The sequence below is a fragment of the Leucopleurus acutus genome, assembly GCF_964270905.1.
Source record: "Leucopleurus acutus genome assembly, chromosome: 15".
Classification (NCBI taxonomy): Eukaryota; Metazoa; Chordata; class Mammalia; order Artiodactyla; family Delphinidae; genus Leucopleurus; species Leucopleurus acutus.
Genome location: NC_139157.1, coordinates 71,573,830 through 71,592,472, shown reverse-complemented (window position 1 = coordinate 71,592,472; position 18,643 = coordinate 71,573,830). Strand labels below are relative to the sequence as shown.

The 18,643-nt window shown below is 37.6% G+C and overlaps 1 protein-coding gene across 1 annotated transcript in view; it reads right to left on the bottom strand.

Annotated features, from left to right (window-relative positions):
• Window positions 1-18,643, bottom strand: part of ME1 (malic enzyme 1) — a gene marked incomplete at its 5' end in the record, with an annotated part of 192,052 nt that overhangs the window by 96,650 nt on the left and 76,759 nt on the right. The window contains one exon of the mRNA XM_082855428.1: window positions 1,831-1,934. Within this exon, the coding sequence (XP_082711554.1) occupies window positions 1,831-1,934 (104 nt within the window). The remainder of the gene's footprint in view (window positions 1-1,830; window positions 1,935-18,643) is intronic.

Here is an 18,643-nt window from a genome sequence, read left to right as displayed (position 1 = left end):
TTGATTCCAAGCATACTCCTTAATATCTCCATCTCAGAACCAGATTCCTGGCTAAGCCAACTTGTAACAGGCATTTTCCACCTTGAATGTAAGTTATATTTCCTTTTTAAATAATCTTGGGCTTATCTTCAGGACTACTCCCCAATTTAATTTGGTAGTACTAGGTTTCATTACTAGAAAACTTTTCCCAAAGTAGTGTCCTGCCAGGAAGTGTCTTTGAAAAGTCTGTGGGATTTTTCTCTGGGAAGAGCCCAGAAGTATAATTCCTGATTTATAGGTGGTCTCTGCATTTTAAATTATTGTTGACTCTTGTCAAACCCCATTTCCTTATTATAGATCCTAGGTAACCTCTCAATTCAACATTTAAAAATAAACAACAACAGCTTTTCTGATTCTAGACTGACACAGCTTATTCAAAATTAGCTTTTCATCTGGAAAGCTTTTCATTGATTATGGAAATATTCATTTTATTTAACAGCATTTAAGTATATAGGCCATACACGCTAAGTTCATAACTTGTTTTAACAGCTTCTTTGTAAGTATATTTAAGTTATCGACATAAAGATAGGTTTTATTTACACAAACAGAAAATAAAAACAAATATGTTGAGAATTTCCTTTTCTTTCATATAGCCTTGCAGTATTCTCTATACAATCTCTTGATTAATGTTGCTACCTATAAAGTTACACACAATTTCAAAAACTTACATAAATTTTACAGGGTAAGGAATTTAAACATGAAAAACTACTATCAATTAACTGTACCATGAAATCTTGAACTTAAACTGTAGAGTTTCTCAACTATTTCTTTGAGTAAGTGTAGTTTATTATAAGTTTAAGTTAATAAATAATAACAATAAATAAATCAGTACTAGTCCATACTAATGGCAAAAAAGTAGTCCATACTAATTGGCAAATATACTCTGCACAAAATCTTGGGTAATAAGAGATTCAAAATATTCTAAATACTGTGCAAGCTGATGAAAGCATTTTCGGCTGTTGAATTCAACTTCTTAAAATTAAACCTTGTAATAAAAAAGAAACAAGAAGTACGCCTATAGTTACAATTGATTCTAGTGATGAGTTCATTTCTATGAAAAACCAAAGCAACAGATATGTTTTTAAATAGTACATGGTTTCTGTGGCTATACAGAAACAAATGGGATGACTGTTGGTGTGACAAAATTCTCTCAGAACGTATTACTAAATTATGGCAGAAGTCTCTACCTTGAAGGAAAAAAAGTGGAAAATTTTACAGTAGCCCTGGGTCCACAATTAAATGCTACCTAGACCAGGTGAAATATTGTACTGCATCTTAACCAAATACAGTCGATTTAATCAGAGATTCATGGATCTTGCTCCATTCTGGACCCTGTGGATTGCACTAACTCATGCTCACTTCTTCCTCTGCTTCTCCTACCACAAGAGTCAGATTCACCCACAAAGATGACGGAAGACCAGATTTTATCAGCAGCCAGAAACGAAGTACAGACTGCCAATTATCATGAAAAGGCTTGCTCAGGTAATTCAGGCACTAGCCACTGCCTCATTCACCGTAATCATGCCTCCCGAACAACAGAATCTGAAGATTCTTGTAAGAAAAAAGTATCTTCAGGGATAGAAACAGAGACAACTTTTGGCGGGGGAGACACATGAGATTATCATTTGGCCAGCAACAGTTATGAGGAGATATATATATTTCATTCAAATCACTTCTAGTTGTTAAACATACTGCACCATACTTGGATATTTTTTACAGTTTATTATGTTAGGTGATCTTTAAGTTTTTGAAATTTAACTTAAAAATAGATAAAATAAAGATTATACGTACTTGGAAGAAACTGCCTCCATGAATTCATCCAAGAAATCATCATATTCAGGACCTCTCACTCTTCTCTGCCGGAGTCCAATGTACAATGGATCTTTAAGTAACTCCTATTTATAAAAAAAGTTACCATAAGTATAGAAATAACTAAAAGCAAGTCATTTACTCTTTCTGAGTGAACCTCAGTTTTCTCATCTGTACAAAAAGAATAGAAATGGAAATAAAATCTAGCTATACTGATTCAGAATTAACCTACAGAGTTATTATTTACTATTATATATAATACAGCTACAGTGCTTATAAATAAGAATATGAAATATAATTACTAAACATCTAAAAGATTCTTATGTTTTTACTGTTATTCTTATGTCTTATTCTAGAGGAGAGAAAAGGTATTAAAATCTCTCAGTTGTGTAAAATTCAAAAGGCAAAGCTCATCACATAGAAGAATAATACTGAGATTTGAAGTATCATATTAGCTTAGGAAATGGAAAGATAGCAATTCCTTTCTTAGATTTTTTCTAAAACTGATACACACACACACACACACACACATATATATATATATATACACATATATCAGGCAACACTACTCTGTTTAAGCTTTAGAATAGGTAATTTTTTAATAAAATCAGTTTTTAATTGAGGTATAATTTATATACAGTAATATGCACCCATTTATAACAAAAGCTCCCAGTAAACTAGGAATAGAAAGGAAATTCCTCAAACTAATAAAGGGCATCTGTGAAAAACCCACAACAAACAACATATTTAACAGTGAAAGACTGAATGCTATTCCCCTAAAACTGGAAACAAGACAAGGATATCTAGTCTCATCACTTCTATTCAACACTATGCATACTAGAGATCCTAGCCATTAAAATTAGGCAAGAAGAAGAAAAAAACAGGAATAAGGATTGGAAAGGAAGAAGTAAACTGTTTCTATTTGTACACACATGACCATGTACATGGGAAATGCTAAGGAATCTATCAAAAAATTCACTAGAAATAATACATGAATTTAACATGATTGTAGGATATAAGGTCAATTTACACAAATCAAATGTATATCTATATACTAGCAATGAATAGTTGAAAATGAAATAAAATACACAACTCCACTTACAATAGCATTCCAGAACATAAAATTCACAGGGACAAATTTAACGAAACATGTGGAAGGCCTATACACTGGAAACCACAAAATACTGCTGAAAGAATTTACAAAGACAAACTTTTTACAGCCTGGGAAAAATGGCAATCTGTTTGACATAACAGTGAAACAATTGACAACACTGCCACCTTCAGTAACCTAGAATAGAGAAGAATGTACCTGACGCACTTGTGAATCTGACTAAAAAGATTTCCAGGCAGAATGCTGAACGCATAAACTGGCTGTGTGCTAAGGTTAAAACGGACATGAACTAAAGAAGGAAATGTTCAGCTTGTGAGCGACATTTAAACAGAATATAGAGGACACAAGACTTGCCTGCAAAAGATTTCCGAAGTAAAATAAGGCCTGTGGTCAAAGAACAAATTAAGTGTGTGGTTGTAATAACTCTTTTGAAAGCTTCTGAATGATTTAAAGTGGAGCCTAGGAGACCATTTTGCCTAGTTCAGTGGAACTGGTACCACAGCACTCTGATATGTCAACCAATAATAGGGAGAAGGCCTATTTTGAAAAGAACTGTGAGTAGGGCCTTTATCTAATGTAGTAGACTATAATCTGATATACAGAAAGCCGAAAAGAAATTTTTAAAGGTACTGTACTACTTGGATTAATTGACACAGAGACACTTCAAAATGAAAATACTTCACTGGATCCTCCACTTTCCACAGGCAGGAAGCAGACTGAGAGAGCCATTCTGATGCAATGGGGCCATTTCTTATGGAACAGGAAGACTATCTCAGAGGACAGAGCCAAGAGCCCAGACAGAAGAGCCAAAAGCCTAGGAGAACAATGAACTACAGAACCACTCTGAAGAAGAAGAACTGGGACTATTCAAAGAACATTCCCTGCTCCTCAAGTAGGTGGCCTGGCAACATACGTCCACTGGGAATTCAGAATTGCTATGAACCACTTAGAGCCATATGACTCCTATTCCTGCCATTCTGAAAGGGAGTGTTGACTGCAGTCATTCTGTCCCTGCCTCACCACTGTATGCTTGGTACGTGGGAACACACAGGAGGAGCCACATCAAGGAAGGTCTTCATGTGCATCTAGACCTGATTTAGACGACAGGATCCTGAACTGTGGGCCTGCTGCTTTTCCTGGGATGACATTTTTGGAAACCTAGGATGGAGATGAGCATATTTTACATGTGGAATGTGAACAATGTGTGAAGGGTGAGAATCTCTATGGAGAAAGGCTAAGCTGTCCCAAGAAGTCCAGCCTCCCCAGCCATCCCAGGGAATCAAGAACATTAATAAAACAGCAATTATTCTAAGTCACTAGGTTTGGAGGTGGTTTATAGATAAATGATATGGTTTTGCAGGTGTGGTTATGTTGTTAAGAAGGTTGAACCATCTGAATCACCTAAGTTGGAATTTGCTTACAGACAACAGAAACTATAGCCCAGTTCACACGTCTTGCCCTAGTGTAATTACTAATAGTATCCTCTTTCATTGTGAAAGTGCCTTGGTTTGGCCAATACATTATGTGGTCGTCCCACTTATAATGTACTGCACAACAACGGGTTAAGGCTTTCTGGCTAGCTGGAAGTTAGCATATCAAATCATATAAATGTATTTCACAGGAAATGTAAAATCTGAAACAGTACTGTTGTAAAGCCCAGCTGTTCCTTGAGGCCTAAAAGCTTTAAACAATCTACTGGCAGGCTTCTGAACAGTTGATGCTGAAGTGCCAATGAGCTACTAACGGCTGCCAGAATTAAAATACTTTCTCCAGGTCTGGGACATAGTTGGACTTCTAAAACGTGAATTAGAAACAGAACACAATTGAGAAAAGATGTTACATGTTTCCCTTCTCTTTTCTCTCATTCTTTCCCATGATAGTAATTAAAGTGTATCATTAAGAAGTCTGCTACAGTGAAGAGTCCATTATGAAGATTTATGAACAAGATAAAGCTTTTGAATTAAATCAGGAAGTTATAAAATTCTTCCAGTCATAATGTCTCTGTCAAAAATTACTCTTTTTTAAAAACTTCATGATAATTAAAGCTTTAATAATGAGTGCATTCTTGGAGATCTGGCTGACAAAAAAATAACATCTACAAAAAGCAATTTAACAAGATTACCCAGTTGTGATAATGGCACCATAGACCAAGTAGCCTGGCACAGAAGTGACATTAATTCATTGGATTAAAAACTTCTCACAGCCAAGAGTAAAAACTTAATAGATCTTTGTTGGAAAATAAATGAAAGACTTGGTATTAAGCAAACATTTTAAAAAGATTAGACCTTCTTTAACAAGAGGTGTCACATGCAATGCATTTGTTGTCACTGAAGACTTACAAAGACTTAGAAGCATGTGAGAAGGAGAAAACTTAGGCTTTGAAAGAGAGTAAAGGACAAAAGCATATGGAAACGTAAGAGAGTTTCAAAAAGGAGATAAGGAGGGTATATATTGATAAAATTAATTATCATACTACTTAGCACTGTCTCAACTCTGGAACCTTGGGAATTTTTATTTGAAGTTAATAGTAATCACTATCAACTTTTACCTTGTTCATATCTCTCATTTCTACCATTCCAGTCTAAAGTTTCTGAGAAATAAAAAATATTTTCTCAATATTCTAAAGTTTTTAAAAATCTTTACAAAAAGCAGTACTTCCTATCAGAAAATTTGAGAGCACTGAAATGTAAGATCAAAAACAAAGAAAACCAATAGGCTCTACCCAAGGTGCTAGTGGCAGTACCCCACCACCAGCACCCTGATGCATATTCTTCCATGTCCTTTTCTTTACATCTATGCATGTATAATATTATCTGTCCAAACTGGGGACAATAACATAGACTGTTTTATAACCCCTTTTCACATCGGAATATATAGTGGAAAATTTTCACATCACTCACTAGATGAACATTTTTTTTTTTTTACATCTTTAATTGGAGTACAATTGCCCTACAATGGTGTGTTAGTTTCTGCTCCACAACTAAGTGAATCAGCCACACACATACACATGTTCCCATATCTCCTCCCCCCTGCGTCTCCCTCCCTCCCACCCTCTCCATCCCACCCCTCCAGGCGGTCACAAAGCACCGAGCTGGTCTCCCCGTGCCATGAGGCTGCTTCCCACTAGCTATCTATTTTACGTTTGGTAGTGTGTATATGTCCATGCCACTCTCTCACTTTGTCCCAGCTTACCGTTCCCCCTCCCCGTATCCTCAAGTCCATTCTCTAGTAGGCCTGTGTCTTTATTCCCGTCTTGCCCCTAGGTTCTTCATGACGTTTTTTTTTTCTTGAATTCTATATATATGTTAGCATACGGTATTGGTCTTTCTCTTTCTGACTTACTTCACTCGGTATGACAGACTCTGGGTCCATCTACCTCATTACAAATAGCTCAATTTCATTTCTTTCTATGGCTGAGTAATATTCCATTGTATATATGTGCCACATCTTCTTTACCCATTCATCCGATGATGGACACTTAGGTTGTTTCCATCTCTGGGCTATTGTAAATAGAGCTGCGATGAACATTTTGGTACATGACTCTTTTTGAATTATGGTTCTCTCAGGGTATATGCCCAGTAGTGGGATTGCTGGGTCATATGGTAGTTCTACTTGTAGTTTTTTAAGGAACCTCCGTACTGTTCTCCATAGTGGCTGTACCAATTCACATTCCCACCAGCAGTGCAAGAGTGTTCCCTTTTCTCCACACCCTCTCCAGCATTTATTGTTTCTAGATTTTTTTGATGATGGCCATTCTGACTGGTGTGAGATGATATCTCATTGTAGTTTTGATTTGCATTTCTCTAATGATTAATGATGTTGAGCATTCTTTCATGTGTTTGTTGGCAGTCTGTAGATGAACATTTTTAAAATTTGTGATCTGTATTGGAACTCTGCCCTTCTAGAGAGGATGAACAAATTAACAATCCCCCACCCCCCAGTGACATATAATAAATATGTTTGTTTTGTTGCAATCAAAGGAACAGTATTATCTTTCCACACATATATGTGTGTGTATCTAAAGTATACATGTAAAATATATAATAAATAAAATATACAGTAAAGTTAAAAATATATAAATATATTTAAAAATAATGTTATCAAGTAGTATTCATTTATATTTCTTTTCTAATATCATTAAACATTTTTCATAAGTTTACTGACCATTTTCATTTCTTCATTTTTAAATTATCTGTGACCACTTAGGCAATTTGTATATTTCACATTTAACATTTTCTCATTGAATTGAAACTGTTCTTTGAATACTAAGAACATTTTAAATCTTTATCTGCCACAAATGTTATGAATATTTCCCATTTCAGCATTTATTTTTTAATTATATTTATAATATACAGATACTCATACTCTATGCTGCTATTTACTCATTATTTGCAAATGAAAAACCAAATTCTATAAAGAAATAATATAAACTTTTTGCTGTTTTGCTGGTTCGTGTCATCAATATGATTAAGCAATCTAACTGCCAATGCTCAGGCAAGAGCCTCAAGCAATACTTAAAATGTCAGCTTGCATATGAGCTGGCATGAATGTTAGCAAGCAGCGGAAATAAAAATGATTAAAATTTGACTGTGGTTCAGTAAGTCTGGAGTGGAGCCCAGCATTCTGCATTTTTAACACATGCCCCCAGTAACTCTGAACGGGGTTCGTTCATGGAACGTATATTGAGAACCACTCGTTTCAACCTTAAATTATTAAGTTAAAATAAAATTATTCTACTTCCCCGAAAATTCCTGTCTCAGGTAAATTTTTTTCTATTTTCATTTATATAATGGGTATTTCTGAAATATATCACAAACTTCAAGGAGTTCCTGAGACTTAACAGTGCATACAAAACCAAACTGTAGACCCCATTCTCTTTCCCAAGGCATTGGTGTTGTGCCTCAGAAAACAGATGAATAAATCCTTGATATAATCCTAATTTAGAGAGAGTGAGGTAAGAGGAGACAATGAAAAAGTAAGTGTGTGACAATACACACCAAGCTGGAAACTGAGGGATTACCTTCTCTCCTCTGGCTTTACTATACAATATAACGATTAGTACTCATTCAAATGCAGGATCACTTGACTGAGATGGCAAGCAATCCCCATAATATGAAAGGACAAAGATAAAAAGTGAGGGGGGGAGCTTCCCTGGTGGCGCAGTGGTTGAGAGTCCGCCTGCCGATGCAGGGGACACGGGTTCGTGCCCCGGTCCGGGAAGATCCCACATGCTGCGGAGCGGCTGCGCCCGTGAGCCATGGTCGCTGAGCCTGCGCGTCCGGAGTCTGTGCTCCGCAACGAGACAGGCCACAACAGTGAGAGGCCCGCGTACAGCAAAAAAAAAAAAAAAATGTGAGGGGGGTTGAGGGAGAAATGCTGACAACCTAGCTGGGACCATGTGGCAGGCAGAATAATGACATGCCCCTCCCCACAAACCTATAAATACATTACCTTTTGTGGCATAAGAAACTTTGCAGATGTGATTAAAGGTCAGTCCTTAAAAGCGAAAAACCTTTCCTGGCTGTAGTCAGAGAAAGAAATGGGATGACAGAAACAGGGTCAGAGAGACACTACATTGCTGGCTTTGAAAATAGATGAAGGGGTCCATGAACCAAGGACTGGAGGCATTTCTCCAGAAGCTGGAAAAGACAAGGGTGTGGAACTCAGCCCTGCTGACATCTTTTATGATTTTAACCCGTTGGGACTTGTGTCAGCCTTGTGATCTATAGAACTATAAGGTAATATATTTGTGCTATTTTAAGCCGCTCAGTTAGTAGTAATTTGTCATGGTAGCAATAGAAACCTAGTACCAGTCACATTCTAGCGCCAACAATGACTTCTGTACAAGTGCTGAAAGATACATGGCAGGTTCATATGACAGAAAAATCTATAAGGTTTTTCTTTTGTTCAGTTTCTCCCCAACACAGCTGCTTCATGCCAAACATAAAGAGCATTTTCTAGAACAAAAGGGGAACCTCCTCAACAGGAAGAGGCTTCAACTTTGTGACTTTAAGTTCCAATAAGGATTCCAGATCTAGATACACTGTACACACGAACTGAAGGCCAGACTAAACATAAAGCTAGAATCAGAAAAGCTGAGACCCAGAGCAGCAGTTTAATAAACAGAGACTGACTATGTAGAGACAATATTCTCCCACTCACACTGCCCATGCCCTCTTGAAGACTGACCATGTGTTACGGGCTCAACTGTGCGCCTCCAAAATTCATATGTGCAAGTCCTAATCCCAGTATTTCAGAATACGACTGTATTTGCAGACAGCGTCTTTAAAAAGGTAATTAAATTAAATGGGGTCACTAGGGTGGGCCCTAATCCAACAAAACTGGTGCTCTTCTAAGAAAAAATTAGGACACAGATGCAGAGAGACAAAATACCACTGAAGGACGACAAGCCAAGGAGAGAGAGCTTAGAAGAAAGTGACTCTGCTGACACCCTGATGATGGACTTCCAGCCTTCAGAACTGTGAAAAAATAAATTTCTATTGGCTAAGCCACCCAGTTGATGGTACTGTTACAGCAGCCCAAGCAAACACACACCGTGGGATACATGTAGCAGTTTTTAAGACTGGAGGGGGCAAAAGGAACATTTACTCACATCTTTAGTAAAATACCAAGCTTCGATATTGGTCACTTACTTAAGAAAAGATAAATGATAAACATAACTTCTATGAAAAGATTTGGCAACAACAGAAAAAAAAGAAAGTAAGTGTGGAATGCTCTTAAGAGACAAAGAGAATTTATTTCAGGTAAAAGATAACTTTTAATAGCAACTGCTTCACAAGTAAATTAAAGAAAATGTGGACTATGAAATAATAGATGAAAGGTAAGATAGAAACACAAACATCCTACCTAAATAAATGTTTTGCATTATTAACTTAAAGAATAAGAGTATTTTTTGGGCAAGTACTTCTGCGGCTCAGTTCCAGTGTCTCTGTCCTTTAAATTTCTTTTAGTTGTAAGCTGCAGAGATTGAAGAAGGTAGGCAAGTGTGATTTAACAGCATGTGAGGACTGTCCTATCAATCAGCTGCTAATTCCTTTTCTACTTTCATTACTACTCAAGATAGGTATTTATGATAAAGAGGAAAACATTTGTAATTTATAAAAAAGGGATCTAGCCTTCATGAAACTCTGCTAAGTTATTCTGGCTAAGAAACTAACTGTTGTTAGCAATTGCTTTTGTATTTTTATTATGAAGTGTTAAAACTGGACAGAGATTCACAAAAGGGATGAGATTAAAAATTACGACTACAGGACATTTTGACTACAAGGGGTTTTTCACATGTGAAAGTGGAATACAGAGTGGCAACATAGAAACTACATGACATGGCACACAAACCCGTCATTCTGCCGTATTTCAGTGAATTAAGTTTTCTTTTTGTCTTCTCAGTACAGTAGCAGTGCAAGCATAAAGAGAATGAAGTGTCGACAGGTGGCCAAGATAGGGGAGTAGGAAGACCCTAAACTTACCTCCTCCCACAGACACAACAAAATAACAACTCCTTATAGAACAAGTATCTAAGAGAAAGGCCTGAAGACTAACCAAAAAGATTTTCCACAAGTAAAGACATAAAGAAGAAATCACAATGAGATGGGTGGGAGGCAGAGATGACAGAGTCAGGACCCACACTCTTAGGTCAGCCACCCACAAACAGGAGGGATATCACAATCAGAGGTTCTCCCCAAGGAGCGAGGGGTCTCAGCCCACGTCAGACTCCCCAGCCCAGGAGTCCTGCACTGGGAAGATGAGCCCCCAGAATATATGGCTTTGAAAGCCAGTGGGGCTTCTCTTTGGGAGAGCTGGAGGACTGTAGGAAACAGAGACTTGGCTCCTAAAAAGTATAAGCAAAATCTCACACGCACAGAGGCAGGGGCCTGGGTCCAACACGCCTGCTGATCTTAGAGCCACCTAAAGACGCAGGAAGCGGCTGGAACTGCCCTTGGAGAAAGAAGTAGTGGCAACAGCCATTCTGAGGACCTCATTCTACTATGATAATACTGGCTCTAGCAAAGCGCCATTCTGAAATCTTCCCTCTAGCCTATTAGCACCAGGGTCCAGGCCCCATACTCCAGCAGGCCAGCATCGGTCCCAGGCTCCCCAGCTGCACAAAGAGCCATGCAGGGACCCAGCCTCACCCAGCAGACTGGCAACAGACCCACGCCACCCTAGGTCACACAGCCAAACACACAGGAAGCCTACCCTCCCATCCAGTTGGCCCACAGCCACCTCAGGAGGCACGGCCTCACAGTCAACCAAGACGGAAACCAGCCCCGCCTACCAGCATGCCCAGACTAGTTGGCCCTGCCAAAACAGAAGGATGCCCACAGCCCACACAGGGCGTACCCCCAGAACATTTGGCTCTGAGAGAAGAGTGCCACTGGGCCCCATAGGACATCTACAGAAGGTCACTTCTCCAACACTGGGAAACGTAACCAGTCTACCTACCACATAGAAAAAAACACAAGAATTAGGCAAAACAAAAAACAGAAGAATTTGTTCCAAATGAAGGAATAAGCCATAACCTCAAAAGAAAGAACTAAATAAAATGGATAAGCAATACATCCAATAAATAGTTCAAGGTGATGATCCTAAAGATGCTCACCAAATCTGGTAGAAAGATGGATGGATACAGTGAGAATTTCAACAGAGTTCAAAAATATAAAAATACAAAGAAGAACCAAACAGGGTTGAAGAATATAATAACTGAAATAAAAATACACTAAAGGGGGCTTCCCTGGTGGCGCAGTGGTTGAGAGTCCACCTGCCGATGCAGGGGACGCGGGTTCGTGCCCCGGTCCGGGAAGATCCCACATGCCGCGGAGCAGCTGGGCCCGTGAGCCATGGCCGCTGAGCCTGCGTGTCCGGAGCCTGTGCACCGCAACAGGAGAGGCCACAACAGTGAGAGGCCCGCGTACCGCAAAAAAAAAAAAAAAAAAAAAATACACTAAAGGAATCAATGGCAGATTACATGATAAAGAGCAATGAATGGATTGGTGAACTGGAAGAGAGAGTAGTGGAAATTAACCAAGATGAACAGAAAAAAGAAAAAACAATTGTAAAAAATAAGGACAGGTTAAGAGATCTCTGCAACAACATGAAGCATACTAACATTCACATTATAGAGGTCCCAAAAGAAGAGAGAGAAAGGGGCAGAGAATTTATTTGGAGAAATAATAGCTGAAAACTATCCTAACCTTGGGAAGAAAACAGATATCCAGGTCCAAGAAGCACAGAGAGTCCCAAAGGAGATGAACCCAAAGAGGTCCACACCAAGACACATTATAATTAAAATGGCAAAAATTAAAGATAAAGAGAGAATCCTAAAAGCAGCTAGAGAAAAGCAACTTGTTACGTACAAGGGAACTCCCATAAGACTATCAGCTGACTTTTCAGTAGGAACATTATAGGTCAGAGGGAGTGGCACAATACGTTCAAAGTGTTGAAAGGAAAAACCCTACAACCAAGAATACTCCACCCAGCAAGGTTACCATCCAGATTTGAAGGAGTGATGAAAAGCTTTACAGACAAGCACAGGATAAAAGAGCTCAGCACCACTAAACCGGCTATACAAAAAATGTTAAAGGGACTTCTCTAAGTGAAAAAGAAAAAGCTACAACTAGAAATATGGAAATTACAAAAAGCAAAATCTCACTGGTAAAGGCAAACATACAGTAAAGGTAATGGACCAACTACTTATACAGCTAGTAGAAAGGTTAAAAGAAAAAAGTAGTAAAATCATCTATAGCTAACATAAGTAGTTAAGGAATACACAAAATAAAAAGATGTAAAATATGACATTAGACATAAATGGTGGGGGAAGGGATGAGTAAAAATGTAGGGCTGTTAGAATGCATTCAAACTTACGAGATCATCAACTTAAAACAGACACCTATATGTAAGGTTGCTATAATAGGAACCTCATATAACCACAAACAAAAAAACTATAATAGATACACGAAAAATAAGGAGAAAGGAATCCAAACTTAACATTAAAGATACTCATCAAATCACAAGAGAAAAAAAGAGGAACAGAGAAAAACTATAAAAACAACCAAAAATCATTGGCTTTTTTTTTTTTTTTTTTGCGGCACACGGGCCTCTAACTGCTGTGGCCTCTCCCATTGCGGAGCACAGGCTCCGGACGTGCAGGCCCAGCAGCCATGGCTCATGGGCCCAGCCGCTCTGTGGCATGTGGGATCCTCCCGGACTGGAGCACGAACCCGCGTCCCCTGCAATGGCAGGCGAACTCTCAACCACTGCACCACCAGGGAAGCCCTAAACATTGGCATTTTAAAATGCCAATAAGTATATACCTATCAACAATTACTGTTGAAATAAATTAATTAAATGCTCCAATCAAAGACATAAAGTGGCTGAATAGATTTAAAAAAAAAAAAGAACCATATATATGCTGCCTAAAACAGATTCACTACAGATAGAAAAACAGACAGACTGTAAGGGATGGGATGAAAAAAAGAATTCTATGAAAAAGCTTGGATAGCAACAATTATAGAAGACGAAATAGACTTAAAGGCTATAATAAGACATAAAGCACATTACATAATGATAAAGGGATCAATCAAAGATGAATATATAACAATTAAAAATATATATGACCCAACATAGGGGCACTTAAATACATAAAACAAGTATTAACAACATAAAGAGAGAAAGTGACAGTAATACAATAATGGTAGGCACTTTAACACCCCACTTACATTAATGAACATATCTACACAGAAAAACAAGAAGGAAACACTGGCCTTAAATGACACATTAGACCAGATGGACTTAATAGATTTATAAAACATTCCATCCAAAAACAGCATAATACACATTCTTTTCAAGTGCACATGGAACATTCTCAGGACAGATCACGTTAGACCACAAAACGAGGCTCAGTAAATTTTAAAAAGCTGAAATCATATCAAGCATATTTTCTAACCACAACGCTCTAAGACCAGGAATCAACTACAAGGAAAAAAAGAGCAAAAACCACAAACGCGTGGAGGCTAAACAATATGCTACTAAACAACCAATGGATCACTGAAGAAATCAAAGAGGAAACCAGAAAATACCTGGAGACAAATGAAAATGAAAACACAAATGATCCAAAATCTACGGGATGCAGAAAAGCAGTTCTCAGATGGAAGTTTATATTGATATAAGCTTCCCTCAGGAAACAAGAAAAATCTCAAACAAACAACCCAACCTTACACCCAAAGGAGCTACAAAAGGACAAACAAAACTCAAAGTTAGTGGGAGGAAAGAAATCATAAAGGTCAGAGCAGAAATAAATAAAATAGAAACTTAAAAAAGAAATAAAGAAAGAAAAGAAGAGATCAATGAAACTAAGAACTGGTTCTTTGAAAAGATAAACAAAATTGATAAACCTTTAGCTCAAGAAAAAAGAAAAAAGACTCCTCAAGAAAAAAAAAGGGAGACGGCCCAAATCAATAAAATCCGAAATGAAAAAGGAGAACTTACAACCAACACTGCAGAAATACAGAGGATCATAAGAGACTATGACAAACAAATGAAATGGACAACCTAGAAGAAATGAACAAATTCCTAGAAATGTACAATCTCCCAAGACTAAACCAGGAAGAAGTAGAAAATGTAAACAGACCTATTACCAGTAATGAAATTGAATCAGTAATTTTAAAACTCCCACCAAGATCAAATGGCTTCTACGATGAATTCTACCGAACATTTAGAAAAGACTGAACACCATTCCTTCTCAAACTATTCCAAAAAACTACAGAGGAAGGCACACTTCCAAACTCCATCTACAAGGCCAGCATCAGCCTGATACCAAAATCAGATGAAGACATCACAAAAAAAAAAGTTCCAGGCCAATGTCACTGATGAACACACAAGCAAAAATCCTCAAAAAAATGCTATTAAACCGAACCCAACAATACAGTAAAAGGATCGTACACCATGATCAAGTGGGATTTATCCCAGGGATGCAAGGATTCTTCAATATTTGCAAATCAATCAGTGTGATACATCACATTACCAAACTGAAGAATAAAGACCACATAATCATCTCAATAGATGCAGAAAAAGCTGTTGACAAAATTCAACACCTATTTATGCTAAAAATCTCTCCAAAAATGGGCATACAGAGAACTTACCTCAACATAATAAAGGCCATATATGACAAACCCACAGCTAACATCATTCTCAGTGGTGAAAAGCTGAAAGCATTCCCTCTTAAGATCAGGAACAAGACAAGGATGTCCACTGTCGCCACTTTTATTCAATATAGTTTTGGAAGTCTTAGCCACGGCAATCACAGAAGAAAAATAAATAAAAGGAATCCAAATTGGAAAAGAAGAAGTAAAACTTTCACTGTTTGCAGATGACATGATACTATACATAGAAAATCCTAAAGATGCTACCAGAAAATTACTAGAGCTCATCAATGAATTTGGTAAAGTTGCAGTATACAAAACTAATACAGAGAAATCTCTTGCATTCCTATACACTAACAACAAAAGATCATAAAGAGAAATTAAGGAAACAATTCCATTTACCATCACATCAAAAAGAATAAAATATCTAGGAATAAACCTACCTAAGGAGGTAAAAGACCTGTACTCAGAAAGCTATCAGACACTGATGAAAGAAATTGAAGATAACACAAACATATGGAAAGATATAATGTGTTCATGGATTGGAAGAATTAATAGTTAAAATGACCATACTACCCAAGGCAGTGTATACATTCAATGCAATCCCAAGGGCATTTTTCGCAGAACTGGAATAAATAATTTTAAAACTTTGTATGGAAACACAAAAGACCTCAGATAGCCAGCACAATCTTCAGAAAGAACAGAGCTGGAGGAATCAGGCTCCCTGACCTCAGATTATATTAAAAGCTACAGTAATCAAAACAGTATGATACTGGCACAAAAACAGATGCATAAATCAATGGAACAGAATAGAGAGCTCAGAAATAAACGCACATACTTGTGGTCAATTAATCTATGACAAAGAAGGCAAGAATATGAAATGGAGAAAAGACAGTCTGTTGAATAAGTGGTGCTGGGAAAACTGAAAGCTACGTGTACAAGAATGAAATTAGAACATTCTCTAATATCTTACACAAAACTAAAATCAAAGTGGATTCAAGGGCTTCCCTGGTGGCACAGTGGTTGAGAGTCCGCCTGCCGATGCAGGAGACACGGGTTCGTGCCCTGGTCTGGGAAGATCCCACATGCCGCAGAGCGGCTGGGCCCGTGAGCCATGGCCGCTGAGCCTGCGCGTCCGGAGCCTGTGCTCCGCAACGGGAGAGGCCGCGACAGTGAGAGGCCCGCATACCGCAAAAAAAAAAAAAGAAAAGAAAAAAAAAATGGATTCAAGACCTAAATGTAACACAAGAAACCATATAACTCCTAAAAGAAAATGTAGGTGGAACACTCTTTGACATAAATTATAGCAAGATTTTTTTGAATTTGTCTCCTAAAGGAAACAAAAGCAAAAATAAAGTAATGGGACCTAATTAAGCTTAAAAGCTTTTGCTCAGGAAAGAAAACCATCAACAAAACAAAAAGACAACCTAATGAATGGAAGAAAATATCTGCAAATGATATAACCAATAAAAGATTAACATCCAAAATATATACACAGCTCATATTAAAGAAACAACCCGGGGGGCTTCCCTGATGGCGCAGTGGTTGAGAATCTGCCTGCTAATGCAGGGGACATAGGTTCGAGCCCTGGTCTGGGAGGATCCCACATGCCGCAGAGCAACTAGGCCCGTGAGCCACAACTACTGAGCCTGTGCGTCTGGAGCCCGCGCTCTGCAACAAGAGAGGCTGTGATAGTGAGAGGCCCGCGCACCGCGATGAAGTGTGGCCCCTGCTTGCCACAACTAGAGAAAGCCCTCGCACAGAAACGAAGACCCAACACAGCAAAAATAAATAAACAACCCAATTAAAAAATGGGCAGAAGAAATGAGTAGACATTTTTCCAAAGAAGACAGGGAGATGGACAACAGATACATGAAACAATGCTTAGCATGACTAATCATCAGAGAAATGCACATTAAAGCCACAATGGGACATCACTTCACACCTGTCAGAATGGCTATCATCAAAAAGACCACAAACAACAAATGTTGGTGAGGATGTGGAGAAGAGGGAACCCTCGTACACTTTTGGTGGGAGTGTAAATTGGTGCAGCCACTGTGGAAAACACTATGGAGGTTTCTCAAAAGACTAAAAACAAAACTACCAAATGATCCAGCAATTCCACTGCTGGGTATATATCCGAAGAAAACAAAAACACTAATTTGAAAAAATACATGCACCCCAATGTTCATAGCAGCATTATTTACGATTGCCAAGATATGGAAGCAACCTAAGTATCCATCAACAGATGAATGGATAAAGATGTGGCACATATATATATATAATGGAATACTACCCAGCCATAAGAAGAATGAACTTTTGCCTTTTATAACAACATGGATGGACTTGGAGGGTATTATGCTAAGTGAAATAAGTTTGACAGAGAAAGACAAATACTGTATATCATTTATATGTGGAATCTCAAAAATAAAACAAACTAGTGAATATAAAAGAAACAGAATCATAGATATAGAGAACAAACTAGTGGTTATCAGTGAGAAGAGAGAAGGGGTGAGGGACAAGAGAGGGGTAGGAGCTTAAGAGTTCAAAACTACTATGTATAAAATAAATAAGCTACAAGGACATATTGTACAACACAGGGACTATAGCCAATATTTTATAATAACTGTAAATGTGATATAACCTTTAAAAACTGAATTACTATGCTAGACACCTGAAACTTATATAATATTGTAAATCAACTATACCTCAATAAAGAAACCCTATGGTATCCAGCAAAAGCATTTCTAAGAGGAAAGTTTATAGCTATACATGCCTACCTCAGGAAACAAGAAAAATCTCAAATAAATCATCTAACCTTACACCTCAAGGAACTATAGAAAGAAGAAAGAACAAAACCCAAAGTTAGTAGAAGGAAAGAAATCATAAAGATCAGAGCAGAAATAAATGAAACTGAGACTAAAAAAAATAGAAGACCAATGAAAATAAAGTCTTTTGTAAAGATAAACAAAATTAATAAACCTTTACCCAGACTCATCAAGAAAAAAAGAGAAAGGGCCCAAATAGGTAAAATCAGAAATGAAAGATGAGAAGTTACAACAGACACCACGGAAATACAAAGGATCATAAGAGAGTACATGAACAATCACATGCCAATAATATGGACAACCTATTAGAAATGGATAAATTCCTAGAAATTTACATCTCCCAAAAACTGAATCAGGAAGAAATATAAAATACGAAAAGACTTATTACAAGTAATGAAATTAAATCAATAATAATAAAAATAAAACTCCCAACAAACAAAAGTCCAGGACCATAAGCCTTCACAGGAAAATTCTATAAAACATTTAAAGAAGAGATAACACCTAACCATCTCAAACTATTCCAAAAACTTGAAAAGAAAGGAATGCTTCCAAGCTCATTCTACAAGGCCACTATCACCCTGATATAAAAATCAGACAAGGATGTCACACACACAAAAAGAAAATTACAGGCCAATATCACTGATGAACATAGAAGCAAAAATCCTTAACTAAATATTAGCAAAACAAATTCAACAATA